This window comes from Cynocephalus volans, chromosome 9 (genome assembly GCF_027409185.1).
Source record: "Cynocephalus volans isolate mCynVol1 chromosome 9, mCynVol1.pri, whole genome shotgun sequence".
Lineage (NCBI taxonomy): Eukaryota > Metazoa > Chordata > Mammalia > Dermoptera > Cynocephalidae > Cynocephalus > Cynocephalus volans.
The window spans coordinates 32,284,454-32,308,998 of record NC_084468.1 but is presented as its reverse complement, the minus strand read 5'-3'; the positions used below and the strand labels follow the sequence as shown (position 1 = coordinate 32,308,998).

General features: G+C 35.0%; 1 protein-coding gene across 1 annotated transcript in view; it reads left to right on the top strand.

Moving 5' to 3' along the window:
• The window catches only part of ARAP2 (ArfGAP with RhoGAP domain, ankyrin repeat and PH domain 2), a 162,188-nt gene that overhangs the window by 72,956 nt on the left and 64,687 nt on the right, over positions 1 to 24,545 (top strand). The window contains exons 15-18 of the mRNA XM_063108248.1: positions 9,540 to 9,684; positions 12,218 to 12,320; positions 13,139 to 13,337; positions 13,518 to 13,581. Of these exons, the coding sequence (XP_062964318.1) occupies positions 9,540 to 9,684; positions 12,218 to 12,320; positions 13,139 to 13,337; positions 13,518 to 13,581 (511 nt within the window). The remainder of the gene's footprint in view (positions 1 to 9,539; positions 9,685 to 12,217; positions 12,321 to 13,138; positions 13,338 to 13,517; positions 13,582 to 24,545) is intronic.

Sequence of the window (24,545 nt, the reverse complement as noted above, 5' to 3'; positions counted from 1 at the left end):
TCTGTATATGTAATTATTTTAGGGATGTTTTCCCATTTTAAAATATTTCTTTTTAAGTAATGTGAAAGTGAGTTTTTGTATTTTGTCTGTGCAGCATGATAGCAGTGATTTCATTTGAAAATACTCTCTCAGCAAAGTGTTCTTTGAATGTCTTCATTTCTTCCACCCAATTTATCAGCAAGTTCTATTATTTCATACTGAAAGTAGACCTTGAATCAATTGGCTGCTCTCCACCTCCACTGACATCATTGGGGCCCAAGTCACCATCACGTCCTCGCAAGGCTGTAACAGCCTCTTATTTGTCTCCCTATATCTGCCCTACCTTCCCTCCAAAGCTTTCTCCAAAAAACAGGCTTAATGATTTTCAACAAAGTAAATCAGATAACATGATTTTATTGCTCAAGTGCATTCAGTGACTTTCCATTCCAGACCCTTATTCCCTATTTTGACCTAAAGAACTTTCTTGTTCCTTCCTCCTTTTATCGCCTGTCATTCCTTTCCACGCTCACATGCTTGGCTGCACTGGTTTCCTGTTTGTTCCTGGAGCATGCCACATCCTTTCCTGCCCCTTCTGAAGGGCAGGAAGACACTTTGCAGTTGCTATTTGCTCTGCAAGGAAGACACTTCCCCCAGTCTGGCTCCTTCTTATTTTTCAGGAATCTATTCAATGCTACAAGTCAGTGAGGTCTTTGTGGCAGCCTGCTAAAATGAGCTCCCATTGCCAACTCCTGTCATAGGATGCTGCCTGTTTCCATCATAGCACTTATCACAGGAAGCTGATCCCTTTTTCATTTATCTGTTTCCCCCTTCCTTCTGGAGTGAAAGCCTTAGCAGTGAGACATCAGCATTTTCTGTCTTGTTTGGGATTATCAAATCTTTGGTGCCTAAAACAGTGATGCCACATAGTAGCCACATGATAAATATTTGTTGAATGAATCACCATTTCTTTAAGCAAGTTATTACCAGAATAAAAATGCAAGTCCCTTGTTATTTTGTTCTTGATGTGGGTATAAAAAGATATAATTGCTGGCACAAAGCATATTATTTTGTGCAGAAAGAGCCTACTTGAAGAAGAAAAAGTTGAACTATGAAGAAATAAAGAGTTCTGAGTTTGTTTCTTTTTTTCCCCTCCTTAAGATTCTGCAGTGGTGTTACTGCTATTGAGCACCAGATTTATGGAAAAAATGAATTATTTGGAAAGATTTAGAGATTAAAGTGTGGTTGTCACCTTTGCCTCTGAAAGGCAAGCACCTGGACGATACCACTCCATCAGTACTTGTCAGGATGGGGATAGAGCAAAATGATTAAAAATGAAGACAGAAGTCTGGGAATAAAATGCATGCAGTCCTTCAGAGAGTTACAGAGGCTTCAGATTGTCAGTTCAGGTTTTTAGAATCTGAAGTTCTTCTAGCCTCTGGTTATGAAGACTGATCTGTATTTTTCTTTTTTCTTTTTTTCCTTTTCAATTTACTGTTCATGAAAAGAAAGATTGATAGCTCTTGTTAAACCTAAGTACCGAGCTGAATAACAGCATCCTGCTTTTGTTTTCTTTATTTCCCCCTTAACCATATTTTTTCCCTTGGTATCTCATCTTGATTTGTTTATAAAGTGTGATTTTTAAAAAGAAAGTGGTTGATATGGTTTACTAGAAACTCTATTTCAGTCTGTTTATGTTTAATTTTATAGATTAACATTGAGGAATTTTAAAGACCTTTTCTTCTATGAAAGCCTAGATTGTATAATTTAAAAATGTTTTTCCAAGCTAAAACATATTTATTTTCAGTGAAAAGGAGTCCTAATGTGTATTCCTGTCTTCAGTAGGTGCTGAATACCATCAGTTTAGGAAGTTCTTTATCAAAAAATAAACTTCATGCGTTTGAAAAATAAGTTTGCCTTAGTTACCTCAGATTGATTGTATACATATGTATTAGAAGTTATGATTTCTTCTTTACTGTAATAAATTTTTAAACTGGACATAAATGGTTCAGACATACAACATGCACAAAGAGACATTGTGTGCAGCAGTTAAGAGGATGCTTCCAGAACCCACTTTCCTGGGTTCTACCCCAGCTCTACCTCTTTGTACATTGAGAAAATCAATTAGCTGTTATGTACTTGTGGAAAAGGTCTGAGGGTGTTTTGCAAAGTTCATGAAAGATGCCTGTTACAATTTAATTCTATTTTCCCACGAACTTTTTGAAGTACCCTCATATTAGGAAGGCATATAATAGAAATGACCTAACAGGGTTGTTCTGAGGATTCAGTTTGTTAATGCACAGAAAATATGTAGAACAGTGCATGACATGTAAATATTATGAGAGGAGGAGGAGGAGGGGGAAGAGGAGCAGTGAAGGACTTATACACAAACATAGCTACTCCTGGCTTCCAGTTAGCCTTTGAGTTTAGATATGTTGTCCTATAGGCTATAGCTGACAACCAAGGTTCCCAACTATAGTATCCATGTCATTGCATAGTAGTGTCTAAATAGGTCATCTCTGGTATTCTTTAATTATGCTTGGGTAAACCCACAGTAATGTTTTTCTTCCCTAATGTAAACATTAAGATTGAATAGAAGGAATGAATAACCCCTTTGGCCAGTCCACCTTACACTCAACCTCCTGCCTATTAAATATCTGAGTCCTGAGAGTTACTCATTCTGTGGCCCCAATTTTATTTTGGTGGACATCTTCTAGAAACTGATTAGCAGTAAGACTTTCTGTAGCAGAGAGACTTTCATGGAGAGTGTTGACATTTCTCAAAGTCAGTGTCAGGAGTGCACAACTAAATTGGCCCAAGCAGACCAATATCATCTGACACGGTTTTGCTAAAGCTTTCATTGCTTCCCAAATCTATAGGAATGTCAAGATTTCTTCTCATAGCTTTGTTATTATGAGCCCTCAAAGATAATATCTGACTCTGCATTGTCTGACCTCTGCCCCATTTCTCTTATAACAATAAAGCTGATAAATGATTATAGAAATGATAATGCTACAGGACTAAATCTCCTCAAGCCCATATTTCAAACTTATAATGAGTTTGTACCCACCTTTTAAAAAGATCTGTCATTTGTTTCCCATTAGAATTTACATAATTAGATTCCACATTCACATTTGTTCTATGCGTCATTCATTTGGCACTGTTTGTTTAAGACCTTTGAATGGCTCCCACTTGTCTACTGAGACAGGCACAAACTCCTGCGCACCTGTCCTGTAAGACGTTGGGGCCTGGCCTCTGCCATGAACCTGCAGTCTTGTTTCCCATTTCCTAATATCATGTGTAATCTGATTCTTTGGCCAAATAGGGTTTGTGCAGTTTCCTCTTTCTGTGACTTTCTTCACAGTGTTCCTTCCCAGAATTATGGAATTATTGTACCTCTGAGTGCATTTTTTGCTACTTTAGAAGTAAGCCTCCTCAGTCATAAAGGACTATTTCAGAAGCTTTTTTCCTTGAAGATTTTTGTATCATTCTAGTCTGAGGGTGGCTTTCTTCCCTGAAAACCCTAAAGGGACCACCTGAAATCATTCTAAACACCTCTCCCCTTTCTCTGGGTTACAGACTGCCTGAGGACAGGGGTGAAATTCCTAATCTCTGCCGGTGATTATCTGTGTACCAAATAATTGCACGTTTTTGCTATATTCTATTATAAAGATTATTCTAGTCATCTGAGTGCTTTGTTTTGACATTATTTAATAACTCCCTTTGATTAGCAATTTGACTTTCATTTAAAATTATGGCCTTTATGATTTTCATGTAACTGTGCAGGGTATACACTGTGACTCAGGATTTAAGGGTCCTGGAATAATATATCACCTTCCACCAGGAATTGATTGGGTCTCTGTTAGTTTTTTTTTTCCAGGATCCATAAAGGATTTCTTTGTGTTTTTTGCTTCTGCCAGTTATGATTCAACTTTTCACTTGGCAGTTTGTTTTTCAGAATATAGTGACCCTAAAGCCTTTGGGGTTTCTACCTATTGAGTGTTTCTCCTAGTGATTGTTTTTTGAGGCCAAATACATCATCTTGTTTTTATTCTTCTACTTCTCACCACCACTTCCATCTAAGATTCTACTGATATGATAAAGGAAAGTTTAAAGAGCAATTTAATATATTTTGTAACTTTTTATTTTAAGTTATTTTGACTTAATTATTCAAAATAAGTTTACAGAAAGTTGTTAGAAGAGTGCAAAGAATTTCCATATACCCAGGAATATCCCAAATATTAACGTTTTAAATTTGCTTTATTTTCATTCTTCCTCTGTCTGTGTATGAGTGTGTGTATACTCACACATATTCACACATGTGCATATCTATTTTTCTCTGTCATGCATGTGTGCACTCTATTTATATACATACGTAAACTTATTTTCAGAATCACTTAAAAGTAAGTTGTAAACATGATGCTTCTTTACCTCTAGTATCTCAGCGCGTATTTCTTAAAAAGAAGGGCTTTTATAAATAATGCCCTAAAATAACTACAGCACAGTGGTCTAACTTAGGAAATTATCTGATCTGTAGATTTTACTCATTATATCTAGTCTATATACCTTAGTAGCCTTGATGTTTATAGATCTAATGTATCTTTTAAATCCAAAACAGAAGGTTGCTTACGTATTTTCATTCTTGGCAATAACTTACAACTTGAGGATTTGTGTAATCTCTTGAGTTCAAAAACAGGAAGGTGAGGTGATAATTCAAAAATAATTCCTTTTATTTAGGGAAACTGAAAAATTTAAACAATTTTTCCTTCATAGCATTGCTTGTTTGAAAAATTTGAGTTTGATTTTACCTCACTTGTTCAAGGAGTTATTTGGCAAACTATAGACTTTGAATTACATCAGTGAAACCCACAGGAAACAACACATCTTTCAGAAATTAATTTTCATATTAATGTCTTTTAATAGGAAATCCATAATATATGGGATGGACTTAGTTTTTTGTTGCTCAGTTAGCAAGGCCCTTATTTCATTTTTTTTAAGTGAGAAAACTAAAAAGGACCGATGAAGATGAATACATTTTGACAATACAGACAATGAAGTCGTTCTGTGTGGTTGGCACTCATCCCTTTGTTTGAACTCTTTGGTATTTATATTTTCGATGCCTAAAATTCAGTCAGAAAATAAGCTAAATGGAAGGAGTCACATGGATACTTTTGAAATTCATGATCATGTAAAACCCACTAGAAGACGAAATTAGATTTTTGTGTTTGGGCCTTCTTTTTACATGTGGCCCTTTCCCCTTTTTGGTTATTCTTGTTAATCAACCTGAAACATTTCCAGTTCTTGTGTATCAGCCCTCTTTGACCTTTATTTGTATGTCTACTGAATTTAGAAGTATTTTTGCTACTCCTCAGAACTGCTTGTTTTTTGAAAATTCTCATGTGTCCATGGCCGTCCACAAACAGCTTTGCCAGCCTCCTCTGTCTCTTTTCATGGTTTCCATTTCCAGACCTTTGAGATTGCAGAGAAACATCAAAATTAGGGAACTATGCCTGGAGTCAGCCTAAATTCTCACAGGTTTTTTGTTGTTATTTATTTGTTTTTACCTGATTTGGGTGTAAAGTACTAAGTGGGGATTTTTATAACCAATATTTTATATCTAATTTTTATTTTACAGAAGCAATATATGTACATAGTTTCAATGGAAAACAAAAATCTTTTCCTTGTTTTTTCATTCTTAAACATTATCCATTTGTCTTGACAAATTTTCTCATCTTTATTTTTTCTTAGAAATAGTATTAGCTGGATGTTGGACCTTATAAACTGACCATCTGGAATTACTTTATTTTCTGTCTCTTATTTTGCTTTTGGGGAGAGTTCCCTTTTTATGCTCTCTCTGTTTTAAAAATTTATTTATGGTATATTTGTAATCATAACATTTTTTGTGTGTATTTTTAATTTTGCTTTTTAGAGCATGCTGATTTTGTGTGGATAAAGTATCTTCCGTCACCATCTGATGTTAATCATAGTTTTAAACAATTATTATTTTGTGCTTCATCTCTGTCTTTCATACTGGAAGCTTTCTTTGAAAAAAAACGTTTAACGATAATAACATTTATTGATTATTATGTGGTCATCATTATGCTGTGAACTTTGTGTAGATAATCACAAATTCTCACAGCCGTTTTACAAGATAGTTGTTATTTTCCCTATTATATTAGTTTATTATGGCTGATGTAACAAATACAAAGTTGGTAGCTTAAAACAACAGAAATGTATTCTCTCACAGTTCTCAAGATCAGGTGTACAAAGTAAGTATTACTGGTTTAAAATCAAGATGTCAGCATGGCTATGCTCCTTCTGGAGGCTCTAGAGGAGAGTCCCTTCTTGAAAGCTTTATTTTTAAATGGTTGGGATCAGTTAGCCAGAAACCTCCACCGATCTCTTGCTGAGAGTGTTAGGATGGGAGTCTTGGATATTACTGGCTCCAGCATTTTGTATGTTAATGTGGGGAGGCGACTGGGGATCTCACTGTTGATTTAGTGAGTAGAATGTCATGGAATCACTTTGTTTTCAGGATGGCACATTACCTCTGCCTCTGTTCATTGCTTTAGTCTCCCAGTTTAGAATCTGGCACATCTAATTTCTCCAGAGTAAAGGACCCAACTTTCAGATGGGTGAAGAGAGGTTGTTGCTGAGCACAGTGGAGAAAATATATGGGCCTAACAGCCCTTATGTGTTTCAGCTCTGTTTTTTTTTTATCCTGTACCTCTGGAGGTATTAGCCTCTCCAGCACGATCTGGAGCTTTGTAGAACATTGCTTACTTCTTGTTGACTTTTTTTCTTTTCTCATCTAAATAGACTAGCTTTTGCTTTTCAGACAAGTCAATCATTTCTTATATACTGCAGGTCTCTTTGGTTCTCTTTGTCCTTTTGAGTTTATACCTTTTATCCCTTCAATGTCATTGTCTTAGCATTTGGGGAGGGAATGGAGAAGCAAACATGGATTCATCTTTCTAAGCTTCAAAGTAATTCCATTTAGGATTCTCTTATTGATTCTTTAATATATTTATCATCTTTGCATTTCTCTCAAAGTTTGCAACCTCATCCAAGCCATCTTAACTAATAACTTCCCAATTTATGAAAATAATCATTTCAACAAACTTTCCCTAGGCTGAACAATGTGGTGGTTTTTGAGAATAGAAAATAGTTTTTGTTCTCAGTATTGGTGAATAAACAAACATATCTAAATTGTTACATTTTTCAAAAATTGCAGTTATTTTTTAAAAATAGCATTTTAAATTGTTATATTAAATGAAAATTGTTATATCATCTAAAAAATGGTAGTACATGTTTAAAGAGCCACATGTAAAGTCACTTTCCTAGGTGCTTTACATGCCTTGCATCTTTTAATCACTGCAACAAACCTATGAGTTAGATGCTTTTCTTATCCCCATTTTATGCATGAAGAACCTGACGCTCGGAAAAGTTAAGTTCTTTTTCAAAGGTCTTTGACTTCTAATCCCACCTTCTCAGGGTCCACATACTGCTAGGGGTACCGCAGGAAGATACTTATCTGGGCCTGGGGAGAGTGATGGAGGGTTGGAGAACAGTCCCAGAAGAGGTAGTGCCTGAGCCCAGTTTTGAAGGATAAATTGGGTTAGCTAGGTAGGGTGCTAATACTTAACTAACCTTACTTAACTAACTTACCTTAAGATCTAACTGTGTCTTTTCAGTTCTTTTCTTTATTCCTTTCTGTTTCTTAGAAGAAAATGTCCATCCTTGGTTCAGTTGATTGTCCACTATCCGCCTTACCAAGGCTCATGTCTTCATTTGAGCTTAGGATCCCCTTTCCTTTAATACATAGGCTATTATCTACTCTGACTGGTTTCACTTATTTCTTCCCTTGCAGTCTTCAATATTCTGCAGCCTGGTTTTGTTCGCAGCACGCTCAGTAATATAGGCAGTAACCTCCTTATTATGAAAGCCAGCAGATGTTTTCTCAGTCCTTGCTTCATTGGATGTCTTTGCTGTATTTAATATTGGTAATCATTCCATTTCGAAATGCTCTACTTCTTTTCTGCTTAAATAATGATCGCTTTTCCTTTGCTTCATTGTTCTCTTGGACATCCATTACTACTTACATTACTAAGTTTCCTAAGATTGTATGCTTGGTTACTTTATGTTTTCAACTATCACCTGCATTCTAAACAGTTTTTAGTTATCAAGCCCTTTTATTGCCTCCAAAATGCAAATTCTTAGGGTGATCTGCCTAACAGATTCTGCTTGGATCTCTAATAGATATCTCTCATTTAGTGTATCTAAAAGGAAACTCACATTGCAAACACTGAAATTGTTTCTACTTTTTTTTTTTTTAAATAAAAGTGGGTATCACTGTCTACCTGATTATCAAAGCTAAGAATAATGCAATCATTAGTAAGTTCTCCTTGCTCTCTGACCAGTGTATGTGTTGTCTCCTTAAAACATTCACATACGTGACTGCATTTCTTTCTCCCCTCCTGACTCTATATCTCTTTCTGTCTCTTTCTACTCCCATCTCCCACCCCCTTCTTTATCTGTCTTCATCCCTCATTTGACTTTTTTATTATTATTATTATTATTATTTTTTTTTTTTTAATTTACTTTTTTTTTTGTCTTTTTCGTGACCGGTACTCAGCCAGTGAGTGCACCGGCCATTCCTATATAGGATCCGAACCCGCGGCCGCTGGGAGCGTCGCCGCGCTCCCAGCGCAGCACCCTCCCGAGTGCGCCACGGGCTCGGTCCGTCATTTGACTTTTCTGAAAAGGGTCCAATAGTAAATAGCTACAGCTCAGCTCTGACCTTAGTAGCAGCAAAGCAGCCATGGACAATCTGGCTATGGCTATGTTCTAATAAAACTTTATTTATAAAAACAGGAGGTGGTCTGATTTGGCCTGCAGGCCATACTGTGCTACCTCTTATACAGGATGAATTTTTTTTTTTTTTTTTTTGTCTTTTTCGTGACCAGTAAGGGGATTGCAACCCTTGGGGTGGTGTCGCCGGCACCGCGCTCAGCCAGTGAGCGCACCGGCCATCCCTCTATAGGATCCGAACCCGCGGCGGAAGTGGTGCTGCGCTCCCAGCGCTGCACTCTCCCGAGTGCGCCACGGGCCGGCCCATACAGGATGAATTTTAAATCCCCTGAACAAGGCACTGAAGGAACTGCAGTTCTGACTCTTTCTTCTTTTGCATACATACCTGCCATCAGCTGCAGTCTTACTCTTTTATGCTACACTTTTTCCTTTTACTCCTGTTGACAGATATAGTCTTTGCAATTGCAGAGTTGTTTTGCAGCAGCCTCTTTATGGTTCTTCCTGCTTTTCTGGTTATTAATATAGTCATTTTTGTCTTGTACGTTCCTTGCTACTAGATTGTAAACTTTTTAAGAGCACAGAGTATGGCAACTTTATATCCCATGCAGGACAGCCCATTCTTTATGTGAAATAGGGATTTAATACGTATATTTATTTGCTTTCAGTCATTATTTAAAACCTTGTATTTTTAAAATTAGATTGGTGATACAGCTTAATTTATTATTTTTTGTTTGTTTGTTTTAAATTCTTAGAGACAAATAAAAAGTGGTGTGTTTTGGAAGGAGGCTTCTTGAGTTATTATGAACATGATAAGTCTACCACACCTAATGGCACCATTAATATCAATGAAGTAATCTGCCTGGCCGTACACAAAGAGGACTTCTATATAAATACTGGGTAGGTCTACCTTTAAACAATTAGAAGGTGAAAGGTATTTTCAGATAAATGTCATGCCAGGTAACAAGGGTTTTGTTATCATTTCAGTTCTTCATTTGCTTCTTGTAGAAGTGTTTAATAGTTTCTTGAAGCCTACTTATCTTGCACCTTCTGAAAGTTTCTTTGGGAATTCACTAAAAAGTAAGAAAATTAAAATATTATACTGGGCACCATGAAAAGCTAACAGGTTTGCATCAAATCTTAAGTAAATTTAAAGTATTCTGTTCTTGACCATTGTAGTCCTTTAATTTTTATGATTCATTCATTTTTTAAAATAGTGGACTAATAGCAAGATTTATGCATTCGTTTAAGGAGTATGATGGTTAAAACAAATGAGAAAGGAGAATATTTAGTGATGATTTGTTTACATTAAACAGAATACTAAGTATATTTAATAGGATATTGAAATGCTAAATTCCTTTAAGATCTACTTTGGCCTTTTAAAGGTCTGAAAAAAAAGTTGCAATGAAAAGATTAAGCATTACTTACGTAATGTATTTGACTAACACAGTAGTTTAAATGAATTTCTCTGACAGCTTTAAAAACAGACCACCTAAGGTCTTTAGTGTGAAAGTTTCTTATCATATTTTTTGATATAATTAGTGAAAATTAGAAATCAGTTTTACATGGGCATAGTAAAAAATCAGTTTTACAAGAGCATAGTATTATAATAAGATTTTTATATGAAAAAGGGGAAGAGATTTGCAGTGCTGTTATTTATAAAAAAATTACCTGGAATGTACTACCATTATTATATAGTGACCAATATGTACCCATTAAGAGGACTGTTATTTTCTAGTAAATCCAACTTGATTTTTGATGTGAACAAAACTGATTATTAGTTGATTTCTTTTGGTTTTAATCGTAATAGTACTTTTATCTTAAAGAATAATCAGTTTAGTGTGGCTTCCCATGGAATGTTAAAGTAAGTACATTCTGTGTATTAAGTTGCTTAATTAGTAAATTAAATATAACTTGAAAATATTAATATTAGTTTATGTCAGCATACTAATATAACCAAAAATAAAACGTTCTTGATATGTTACTGATACAAGTAGATGTACGAGAAAAACAATCTACACTGAGATGAAGTTAAAAAAATAATTGTTGCAGCCAAATTCTGAATACCTTAAATAGCAAATTGTAGAGTGTAAATTCAATAACGTAGGCCCTGAAGAGTTGTGCAGATTTATATTTTAGGAAGAAAGCTGGAAGAAACAGTAAGGAAGAGTTTGGAGAAAGAGAGACCATAATTGCTGAGAGTCTAACTAGTGGAAGATATAATTAAAAAGAATAGGAATAGTAAGATTGAATGGTTGAAATGATAAGATTAAAATCCTGGATGAAGAGTTGATGTTAAGGGAAGAATAAGTTAAATTTCAAGGTTTTGAGTTAATGAAGTAGATGGTGATGGCTCTAAATTAGGACATGAAGGATGTACAACAGGTTTGAAGTGAAAAGGGTTGAAGTAAGACGACTTTGGTGTCGGGTATTTGAGATTTTTTTAAGTAATAGTTGCACACATACTTAGCATGTTCTGAGAAATAGTTGGAGATTTGGATTAGGAACTCAGGAAAGAATTCGGGACATGGGATGTTACTCTACCAGTAGGAGATTAAATTCTGGGATAAGATTTGATGACCGAAGTAAAAATTGTGAATTAAGATAAGAAGAGGGCTAAGAACTGTTTGGACAATGTTTGCTTTGAACAGCTGGTCAGAGTAAATCAAGAAGGAGGGATCTGGGAGAAAAGAGGAGACAGAGGATAGCCTTTTGCCACTTCAGTCAATTGATGATTATCCAGGGCATCAACAAAGTTATCGTATCATTCTGTTTCTTTTGCTTATAACAGAAATATCTGAAACTGAGTAATTTGTAAAGAAACAGTATTTATTGCTTACAGTTTTGGAGCCTAGGAAGACCAAAGTCCAGGGAACACGTCTGGTGAAGGCCTTTTCTTGGTGGTAACTCTACAGGGACGCAGGGTTATCACATGGTGAAATGTCAGAAGCAGAGAGAGAGAGAGAGAGAGAGAGAGAGAGAGAGAGCGTTCCTTATGCACTCCCTTTTTAAAGTTTTCAGACCTACACCCATGACCACTATCAAGCCATCAACTTATTAATTTACTAGGGCATGGTCCTCACAATCCAGTCACCTCTTCAAGGCTCACTTTCAACTACCATGATAGGATTTCCCACCCTCTTAACACTGTCACCTTGGGGACCAAGTGTCAATGAATTTGGGGGAACATCCAGTCCATAGCAGTCATGCAGTAGAGATGCAGTAGAGTGATTAAGTAATCAGAAGAATATTCCTTTTCTCTGATCCAGTGTGTTCCATTTAGCTCATTTGAATAAAATACAAAACATTAAAAGAATAATCTGATAGATAGGTTGATTTCGTAGCATCATTCCATTTTATACTTGACCTTTGTGTTTTTGTAAGAGCCAAACATAACTAAGTGATGGTGTGTTTTTATTCATGCCTGCTGTAGGCCCATCTTTATCTTTGAGATCTACTTGCCCTCAGAACGTGTGTTTTTATTTGGAGCTGAAACATCTCAAGCTCAAAGAAAATGGACAGAGGCTATAGCCAAGGTATTTAAATATTATATTATTACCCTAAGTCAAGAGAAGATTCTAATGTAACAGTCTGTCATTGAGCTTCATGGGTCCATGAAAATTTTATATAAGATTCTGGGAAGAAGTTTCATATTTCATTAGGTTTTCAAAGATTGTATTCAAAATAGGTGAAGGAACTGCCTTCCTAGAGCCTTAAGCAGAGAAGAAATAAGCAGGACCTTGAGAAATCATCTTCAAATTAAGGCCCTGTTTTTGGTGATTAAGATATTTTCAATATTATAAAGCCATTTCTGTGTATGTCTGTTTATAGGTAGATATGTTATTCTGATGTACACATAGGAGAAAAGAACAGATTCAGTAAAAGATATAAATGGACAAAAACTTTGAAGGTTAACATTTTGAAAAATGCTGACAGGTCAACAAAGAGAATGTCAGTTCTCATTTCAACTCCATATAGCCAAAAAACAAACAAAAAAATGGCTTACGATGTTGCCATTATAGCTGTTCAGTTTTAAGACTGATACCATGTTAAATAACTGGTTTTTTTTTTTTTTTTTTTGTCGTTTTTTCGTGACCGGCACTCAGCCAGTGAGTGCACCGGTCAGTCCTATATAGGATCCGAACCCGCGGCGGGAGCGTCGCCGCACTGCCAGCGCAGCACTCTACCAAGTGCGCCACGGGCTCAGCCCTAAATAACTGTTTTGACTTTGGAGTTACTTATGAATCTTTAAAGTAGATAAAGATAATTTTTTCACCTTTCCTTATATTTGCAGATAGGGAAGGGATTTCCTATTTTCACTGTCTTTATTACTTTTCTGTATTTGTCTTAACAGCATTTTGTTCCCTTTGTTGCTGAAAACTTAACAGAAGCTGACTATTATTTGATTGGTCAACTCTTCTACAAAGACTGCCATGCTCTGGATCAGTGGAGAAAAGGCTGGTTTGCCATGGACAAATCTAGTTTGCGTTTCTGCCTTCAAATGCAAGAAGTTCAGGAAGATAGAATGCACTTAAGAAGACTGCAAGAGCTAAGTAAGACATTTTTTTCTCCCTCATCTTTGGGACACAATTCTTTATTGCATATTATAATGGTAGTTTTTACAAAAAATTGTGATGTAACTTATGCTTAAGTGGTATTAATAATTGTGTCTTTATGGGTATTTAGAGTAATATTTTTAAAAATATGTTTATGCTTTTCTCTTCTTCATCCAGCAATCAGCACAATGGTTCAAAATGGGGAAAAATTGGATGTCTTACTCTTGGTAGAAAAAGGAAGGTAAGTACCTTTTTTCTTTTTACTCAGCTGCTCTGAGGTGTGGTATATTTTGTTTATCCTCTCGGGGGAGACACCGTTATTTTAAAATCCACTGGAAATTTTTTGTATCATTCATGTGTTATTTATATATGTATGTATTAGCTTTTTTCATAGAAAGAGTATACCAATAAAGTTTACATGTTTTTATATTTTTGTATGACAAACTCATTGTGATTAATGACTGTAGTTTTCTGTAGACTTAGATTCCTTTGATACATTCACATTTAAGTATTTGGAAAGCACTTTGGTGATTTTAAATATATTTTCGGTGTAGTACATGATGGATAAAAATCTGAATTATCTATGCATATGGGTCATGCATAGTGAAAATTTGACTTCTTGAATTTGTTCAGTTTTTCAGTAACTACTAGCCATCTGCTGTGCATCAGGGACTGTTATAGATATTAGGGATACAGTGATGAAAAAACACAAGGTTTCTGTCCTCATGAAGCACGTACACTAGGGGAAAACAGTGTAAGTAGACAGAACAATAGTGTAGTACTGTGTCTATCAATTTTAAGTTCTGTGAAGAAAAATAAGCAAGGTAAAGAGAGAGTCTCATGGAACAGTATTCTGTGTTAGCTAGGGTGATAAAGGCATCTGTGGTGAAAGATCTGCATAAAGTGGAGTAGTAAACTATGTAGCAGTCCAGGTGGCATGTTCCAGGCATAGGGTCAAGAATATTTGAAGACCCTAAGAAAGTGTTGTGTTTGGCACGTCCAAGGTCTGCAGGCAAGCTTCTATGCTGGGGAGATTTGAATGCATGAGAGAGTGTGAAGAAATGATTTCATAGGTATCCCTGGGCCAGATCATATAGGGCCTTACAGGTCATGATGTGTAAAGATGTGAATTTTATTCTAAGTATGATGGGAAGCTGCTCAGTCTGAGAACTGGGAAGTGGAATGATTTGATTTATGTTTTTAAAGGACTACTATGAATCCTGATAAGCTTTTGGGGGACAAGAGTGAAAGTGAGTGTCTAGTTAGGATACTACTGTAGAGACCAGGCAAGAGACGACTTATTTGAGAATATAGTATTAAGGAGTCGTTGGACATACTGTGAAGGTAGAGGTGTCAGGATCTGTTGATGGATTAGATGAGTGTAAAAAGGATGACCCCAAAGTTTTTGGCCTGAGCAGTTACCTGAATGATAGTGCTTTTTTTTTGAGATAACAGATACGTGGATAATAAAGGTAGGATATTATATTTTTACGATTGGGGCAGTACATCAAGAATTTGGTTTTGGGAATGGTGACTTGGAGATATCTGTTGTTAACAAAGTGGAGCTGATGAGTAAGCAGTTGGATATGCAAATCTGGAGTGAATTGGAGATGTTATATCTGGAGATATAAATGTGGGAGTCATCAGCATACTGATGTTATTTGGCCAAGGACATGTAGTATAGATAGAAAAGAGAGCTGAGGGTTCAGACCCAGTGCCTCCAATATTTAAAGGTCTGGAAGAGAAGCATGATGATAAGCAAAGGAGCTGGGAAGGAGCAGCTAAGGACCTATCAGAACATTAAGAACCATAAAGTTTCTTGAACAAATTGTTTTTTTCTTGATTTCTTGTCATTTGCTTTAAAAAAAAAATTCCTTAAGTGCACTGATTCAGCATGTTTAGCTCTATAACAGTGCAAGGTCATTTGCAAAACATATTTGGTAATCATATAAAAATATAGGTAAATCAGCCTTCCTTCTGGTTATTTTTCTTGCTGGTGACAGGGTAATGACTTTCAACAGTTACCTGAACCTGTGTTTACTTCAGCTTCGTGTGAGAACATAAACAGCTTTAGACAGCAAGCATGTTGCTGATTAGATATTTATGTCAGAGTATGATTTTTAACTTACAGGTATAGTTAAATGGGCTTGTACTTTCACTTACTTCTTTCTGGGATTATGATGGTAAATGATACTTTAGATTCTCATTTTTGGTACCAGATGATGATTTCACTTTACTGTCAGAATGCCATTAACTATATGATCAGAAAAATAATAAGGTAGCATTATGTATAGATAATATCATGGCATTGAAGTACTACCACAAATGCAGATTTATGGTCATCTATTGATATTTATGGAATGCCTGCTGCTTGCTACTTCCATTGCAAGGGGAAAACAAAAAGTCAACAATACAGACTTGGTATCTGAGCTCACAGAGCTTAGGTTCCTAAACAAATAGACAAGTATCAACTTGATGGTTGAATGTATTGTATTCATTTTTATTTATTTTTTATCACGTGACTGTAGTCAAGGTGTTTTTCTACCATTTTAATCTATGAAGGTTTTGACCAGTGGTACATAGATTTTAATTAAATGTAGCAAACACAGATTAGAATTATTCAATTTGATGAATTTTTATTTAGTGCTCACTGCATGCAGTGCACTCCCTTATGAAAGCAAGATATGGAAGTCAGAAGACTAGATGTTCTGTTATTTTGTACATATTGGCCTTTCTCCTGGACTGCAGGAATCAGGGGGTGAAATCCATTTGTAGTACAATTACCTCCTCAGTTCATGGAATAGTGGAAAACTAATGGAAATTCAAAATAATGGTCACAGATGCTTAATCATGTTTTTGATAATAATTTAAAAGTTTTTATCTACATGGCGTTACTAGCCTAATGTTGAAAGCATTTTTTATGAAAGTGAAGGGTAAGGCATGTGCCAAGATGGGAGTAGGAGAAAAACAGGGGTAAACCTAATTATTTTCTTTAAATCTGTTTGAATAGTTGCCATAAAATATACACCATTTAAAAGCAATATATTTATCCCATGTTTAATTCCTTTTTCTGTTTTCTCCAAGTCAATAATAATCTGAGAACAGTAATGATACAATGCTGACAGTGTATGTAGAACTCACCATGAGCCAGGCACTATTTTAAGTACTTAAACAGTCTTCCAGTGCCTATATGGTTTTGAGGAAAATAAACCATTTTGAAATCAAGATAAGGTCAATTTGTAACTTAACAACCTAAAGATTTTTTTTTTTTTAAACAAGCACTAAATGTTAATTCACCAATACTTCTGTACAGATCATTCTCAAGAATTAAGTCAACAAATGTCCTAGGAGTGTGGATATATCATATAAGTTACTAGAATTTAAAATTTTGGCATTTATTAGAAAATAAAAATGTTTATTAGAAAACTTAAGAATTGTTATTTTATTAGAACCAAAAAAGTATATCCGTGCAATTGCTGCCTAACTAAAGGAAGAAGAGAGAGAAGGGAGGTCAAGAGTGTGAATAAAAGTGAAGAATCAGCCTCATAGATGTTGGGTGCTGCTCTAAATTATAAACCCGGACAGGACAAAGAACATATAGTTGCACCAGCACATGGCACATTGCGTGAAGGAAAGTGGGGTCTCTATATATCTATGTATTTATACACACATATAAATACGTGTGTGTGTGTGTGTGTATTATGTGAATAAACAGATATCACATGGGGAATAGTGGAAAAGAGGTTTGGGAGAGAGTCTGGAAGAAAAGGAGTTTGATTTTAGACACGCTGAACATGAGGTGCTTGTAAGACATCTAAAGAGAAATTGCTAGGATTAAGTTATTTTTTAATGGGGTGGAGATACAGATTTTGGAATTACCGGTATATAGAAGGAAGAAGGTGAAATCACTTAGGGAGAGTCTATAGAATGAGAGAGGGAGATGTAGTGTGCTAGAGCCTTGAGGAACACACATCATTTTGGGGGTGGGGGGACTTGTCAGGGAGGAGTAGCTGCATTGGGAGGAGTAGCTTTTTGTTTACCTGGAGAGTGAGGCAAGAAACCAAGAGAGAGTGGTGTCACAAATCCCAGGAAAAGAATGTTTCAAGAAGGAAAGAAGAGTTAAAAGTGTTGCGTGCTGCCGAGGGGACACACCTCATGAGATAGATACTCCTTTGGATTAAATGATATAGGGTCTGTCTAGTGATTTTGGAGAGAGCAGAAGTGATCAGGCAGGTACTGGATCATATTAAGTTTGGGAAGTACATAAATTGGGACAGCTCGTGATCCTGTTCATCAAAGATATTTGGAGGTTAATAAGATGAGTGAGGTAAGGGATTTGACCCAGGAAAGAAATATGTGTGCAGTTTGTTGTAAAATGGTTTGAAATTGTGCACATTTAAATGTTGATGGAAAAGAGATGTAAAAAGGGAGAGATTGAAGGAATAAGAGGACAAGCAAGAGAGTAAGGTCCCTCAGTTATAACAGCAAGAAAAGAGGGATTGATAGATAGTTTTAGATGTTGGCTGCTTTCTCGATCTGGTAGTGGACTGTCAAGAGAGGGACCACTCTGATGGTTTTTCAGTTGCTTTGCAAACTAGGACATAAGGATGACTCCTGAGCTTTTGGCCCAGGTGACTGTGTGAATGGCAAGGTCATTTACCAAGGGAGGGAATATGTACTTCTCAGTACTCAAACACAGCTAGTTAGTTATAGCTGGGATGTTGAAGAGTTGTTTCAATACCATGTCAAAATAAGAGAATTTCATTGCTTACCCTCTTTTTCATCTCTTTTGATCTATTAGTCCCTTAGGGAATAATGACTATAAGGCAAGATAGATTGTGGTAGATTTGTCAATGACAGATAAAATTGTGGTTTTTAGAAACAAAACAACTTCCAGTTATTTGTGTTGATGGCATATAGTGATAGTGTGAATAATTGAAAGATAGAGAAACCAACCAGCTATAAGTTTTAACCTTTATTTTTAGCTAGTAACAGCTTGAACCAGAATTGAAAATCATAAATAAATTTAATGACTTAATTTCACATCTTTTCCCCTGTTTTTGTCTACCTTTGATTAAAGTGCTATAATATATTAATGTTTCTTAAAGGCAAGGAGAAAGAACCCCTTGAACTGGAAAAGTTCATAAATTGGTAATCATCCACTGTATACAGTCACTATTTAGATATAATTTTTAGTCTTTTGGTAATTTTCTCTATATGCATAGAATGAGAGTCTTTAGACAGAAAAATATTGCAATAATATTTTCCACATACAGAGCATTTTTGCTCTAAAAAGCTCCAAACAGAAGGTGTTCCAGATGGTGTCGCTTTAATGTGTATTCTTTGTATATTTTAAAAATTACTATTTTGGAACATAAAGCTTTCTTGATTACACTTAAGGGTTCCTGGCATGCTATTTGATGCTGTTATTGGGAGTTAGAGTCTGTGCTTTTCTCTTAGGCCTTAGTCAGGACTTCTTTGTGTGGGGGAAACAATCATGTTTTTGAATATCTATTATTAGTCAGCAAATGTTTTGGACCAGAAGGTCAGAAGATGTTTTTCTGAACAGTAGATCATATGTCTATTTTGACTGAAATGTTCAATAGATTTCATCATTCTTTTCACAGAATTTGAAAAGTATTACTGCACTTTAACCCATATTCTCTGTATATCTCTTTCTAATAAATAAGCTACTGTATTCATCAACTTCACATTCCATAACTGCATGCCCATTTGTCAAAGCCACCTATTATTAAGATTTTACTGAAAAGTCATTAGTTGTATTAAATACAGTATGAAGAACTCAGCTCCTATGTTATCAGAAACAAGAAGGATGGTGTGTTTTTTTGCTTGTTTTAGATTTTTTGGTTGACCTATAGTAAAGCATAAAGCACTTGATGATTCCCAAGCCTGACTGCATTTCAGTTTTAATTGCAAATTTCGGACATAAAGAAACTAACACTGGGGAATAAACACTCTATCAATAGAGACTTCTAGAATAGACTACTTTTCTCACTTTGAAAGATGAACACCTATATTTAAGATCCCTCATTTCATGTCAACTTGTTCCATATGATCTTTTTTCCTCCTTGAATTGTGTTTTATAGCAGCTGATATGTTAGCAATACTCCAGAGGCTGAATTATCTTAAAGTGGTTTCTAAATTGTGCATGTAATTGCAAATTAAACAGTAGCCGATTGCCCACAATATAAGCTTGACTGCTTTTGTAACTTTCTGAAGATTTAATTCTTAGAGATGGTTTGATCTGAATGTTGCCAAGGAAAACAAGATACTCTCTTCTCTCACCACCCCCACAGATTTTACAAAAAGAAATTGGTGAATCAAATTTACATTATGAAGTGATTTTATGTTAAAGAGAATTATGATAAAGGGAATATGTGGCTATTTAACAAAAGGTGGATTTTAAAGTATATATTATTCAAAACTTTTTTTCACTTAGTCAAAGCAACTCTATATATGAGGATGTAGGCTTATGAAGAAATAAATGTGATATGATATGAAAAATGTACAAAAGAATGAAAAGATCCATTCATGATATGTGGGACCAGATAATTAACTTTTTTTTTTTTTTTTTTTTTAAAGGGAAATGTATTTAACTGAGTTTGGAATCCCAGGCATGATTTCTGTAAGACAAAATGAGTAGGCTAAGAGACTGAAGTGTTCCAAGAGGTGGAAATAATTGTTTTAGAGAAATAGGATGAGGTAGGAACAACTTCAGTACAAGCTGGCTTTAACCTTGAGAGCCTGAGGAAGAAACATGAGCCAGTGAGCCTGGAAAAATAGATTGATACCATATTAGTATTTTTTTTATTTAAATTTAATTTGTAACTTGCCTTGTTAAAGGATTGCAAGCCCTTTAAAGAGGTACAGAAGACATTTTTTAAAAACATTCTAAAAATTATTGTTAAAAATGGGGATTTTGATTCATTCTGCCATCAGTGTATCACCATTAAAAACTTTGAGCAGACTTGTAACAGAATTGTCTCTAATTTTCTACCTGCAAGTAGTTATCTTATAGTGTGCAGAGATGAGATTAAAAAATGGGAGCCCTTGCTTTTCTTTAGGAATCAGATGCCTTGCAGCTGTTTACTGAAATGTTGGCTTCAGAAGAAATAAGCTGTTTAAAATAATATTTCCTACTGCAAAATTCTTGTGACACAGTGTCTGCATCTGTGTATTTTCTTTATAGTTGGTGTTTGCCTGTTTCTGATTAAAATTCCATTTCTATGCTCAGTTTCTTATCTGAAGGAGTAAAAAAAAAAATCTCTCTCTAAACTAAAATAAAGTTGATTTATGGGTGCAATGACCAAATAAAATGTGCCAGACTCCCATTTCTGGCCAGGAAGGAATAACTTGCATGGGACATTGCCCTCCCACTTTAAACACTTAGAAAACTGGGCAAAATATATGAAACAACTGTTTTCAGATTTTAGGAAATAGGCTTCCAGGACTGTGATTATAAAGAGAAGGGAGACAAATGAGATAAGCCTTAAGATTACCTTTACTTTCTCTCTGCAGGCACTGTCTGCCTGTGGCACAGGGAATGGGGAAACCCAAGAAGACTGTTCTGGTTTTTGTAGAGAATAGGAGTTTAAAGTCTGCAGTAGCTAGAATTTACAAGGGGAGAATACTAAAGCAGAGGAAGATATGTAAAGAGTTTCAGAAATCTTCATAGGAGTTTCCTTACATCTTTGGCTCAGTACTAATCTGCATAATTGTGGGTGAAACTCCAGCAAGCCAAGCAGAAACAATTTCCAGTGTGCCGTGAATTGAATAATTCCCAGAGCTTAGACAGCATTGGGATATGTTTAAATTCCATCCAATCAGATTAGACAGACCTCATTAAACACACAAGGCATTTAGTAAAGGCTCAAGAAAGATAACACTGTAATATAAAGGCTAACTCAGCCTTAGCAAGAAGTCTACTGTATTTTTACCTTACTAAGCTTATAAAGAGACCTCCAAAGGATCAGCTGTTCCACAAGTAATTTAGTTGTCTGGAGTCAAACAGGCAAATGACGTGAAAACAAAGATCAACACACAGTGTTTCATGCAGTAAAAATTGCTAGTGATGTGAAAAAGCCACAAATCAGTTGATAGCCACAGATCCAGAAATGAGACAGATAATGGAATTAGCAAGAATTCTAAAAAGTGATTTGAAAGATTGTAAATATATTCAAAAGGTAAAGGAAAACATACATAAACTATAAACATAATGATAAAAAATGTGTAATTAAAACCAACTGTGACTTCTGAAGCTGAAAAATATATCTGTAAAGCAAATTTTAATAGATGGGCTTAATGCAAGATAGACTCTACAGAAAATCAGTGAGCTCGAAGGCATGAAAATAGGAAAACTTAAACAGAGAGGAAAAAGGAATACCTAAAATCATCAGAATCTCAGTGACTTATAGGACAACAAGCAGTCTCATGTAAGTGTAGTTAGAATTTCAAAGTGAGAGAAGAGAAAAATGGGAGCAGAAAAAAAATCTTTGAAGATTTTATAACTATAAACCCACACATGTACTAAGATCAACCTACACCAAGCAGGATAAAGACAAACCATGTCAAGACACATCATTAACAAATTTCTGAAAACTGATGCAAGAAAAAAAAAAAAGTACCAGGAGGAAAAAAAGACACGTTAAATGTAGGGGACAAAAATGGGAATGTTTCATTGGGCTGGCTAGTTAGTTCACGTGGGAGTGTGTGGTGCTGATAACACCAAAGTCAGGGTTCGGATCCCCTTACCAGCCAGTTGCAAAAAAAAAAAAAAAAAAAAAAAAAAAGTTTCATCAGAAACAGCGCAAGCTAGAAGACAGTGTATTGAAATTTTTTAAGTGCTGAAAACAAAAACATAAGACAAATAAGCAGCTGTCAGCCTTAAATACCCTATTTAGCACAAATATCTTTCAGAAATGAGAGAAAAAATATTTTTGGGCCAAACAAAGGGAATCTACATCTGTACTATAAGAAATGTAAGTTCTTCTGGAGGAAAGAAAACGGTTCCAGTTGGAAACCCAGATCCATGCAAAGGAATGAGGAACACCAGAAAATGTATGTATGTTTGAGAAATTTAAATGATATTTTTATCATTTAAGAATTTATTTAAAATTGACTTATTAAAACACAAATATCAATGTATTGTGGAGTTTATAAGATATATAGAAGTAGAATGTGTGCCAGTATCACAAAGGACAAGAAGAGGGAAATGAAAGAAAGAAAAAAAGGAAAAAAAAAAAAACATTTTAAGGCTCTTATATGTGAACTAGTATAATATTGTTTGAAGGTAGACTTTAAAAATACATGTTGAAGACTCTAGGGCAACCACTAACAAATAAGAGGTATTGCTATTAAGTCAACAAGAGAGGCAAAATGGGATTATAAAAAATAATTAATCCAAAAGAATCCATGGAAATAAGAAAAAGGAATAAAGAAGATATGGGACAATAGAAAAACAAATAGTAGGATAGTAAGCTTAGTGAATCCAATCAAACCCATATTTAAACCTTAATGGTCTAAAGCTACAGTTATAAGTCAGAGATTGCCATAATAGATAAAAAAGACACAACATATACCTTCTATGAGAAACACACTTTAAATATAAAGACAGAGTGGTTAAAAGTACAATATGTAGGAAAGCTGGAGCGACCATATTAATATCAAAGTATACTCCAGGCCAAGGAATGTTATCAGATAAAATGAAGGACGTCTTCTAGTGGTAAAAGTCTGAATTTATCAAGAAGACATACCAATCTTAAATATGTATGTACCTAATAACTGAGTTTTAGAGTACATGAAGTTAAAAGTGATAGAACCAAAGAAGCAATAGACAAGTCCACAATTATGGATGGAGATTTCAAGTTTGGGTTGTCATTAACTGATAGGACCAGAAGACAGGAAGGATGTCGGAGAGTCAGAATTACTTGACCCAATTTATATATAGACACACCCACAACTGTGGAATACATATTATTTTTCAAGTGCATGTGGGACATTTACAAACACAAACTGAATAGGCCATAAAAGAAGTTTTTGTAAACTTAAAAGAGTAAAGTAAGAATATGTTTTCTAACCAAAACGAATTAAATTTAAATCAAAAATAGATATCACAGCAATTCCTAAATATTTGGAAATTAAACACTTCCAAATAATTCATACTTAGTACTAGAAACCATTGGGGAAATTAGGAGATATTTTATCAAATGATAGTGAAAACATAACATATCAAAATTGTGTGATGTAGCTAGAGTGGCAGTACTTAGAGGAAGTTAGTAGCTTTAAATGCTTACATTAAATTAAAAGATCTAAAACCAGTCCTCTAAGCTTCTACCTTAAAAATCTAGAAAAAAAAAAGAGCAAATTAAACCCAAAGTGGTACAAAGAATGAAATGATACAGATAATAGGAGAAATCAATGAAGTGGAAAACTGAAAAAAAGGTAGAGAAAATCAGTGCAACCATAGCTGGTTCTTTGAAATGATCAATTAAGTTGATAACCTTCTAACTTTGCTTTGAAAACATTAAAAGAATTGATAAAACTCTAACTAGAAGAAAGAATGGAAGATGCAAATTACCAATATCAGGAGTAAAAGAGAAAACATTACTGTGAATCCTCTTAATTTTTAAAAGATAAGGAAACATGACTAGTTTTACACCTGTAAATTTAACACATTAGATATAACTGAAAAATTCTTTGCAAATACATGAATTAGGCAAAGATGTTCACTCTCACCACTCTATTCAACATTTTATTGTTGGTTCAATGTAATAAAACAAGGAAACTAGATAAAGGGCACAAATATTAGAACTACACATGAAAAATAAGAAACCCTCAATTACACTTTGTCAAAATTAGAAGTTTTGTTCTTTAAGAAAATAGAAAAAAAAATAGTGCACTGGGAGTAAATATTCACAGCACATGTGTCTGATAAAGCACTTGTATTCAGAATGTAGAAAGAATACATATAACTCGATAGTAAGATGACAAAAGTCCAATAAAATAATTACCAAAAAATAAAGAACAGACACTTCTGAAAGAAGCTCGAAAGTAGCCAACTAGCACAAATAGATGTTCAATATCAAGAAAATGCAAATTAAAACCTCAATGAGATAGCATTCTACTCACTGGGAAAACTAAGATTAAAAATGGCAGTGCAAATACGGTGGGATTGTAAAATGGTAC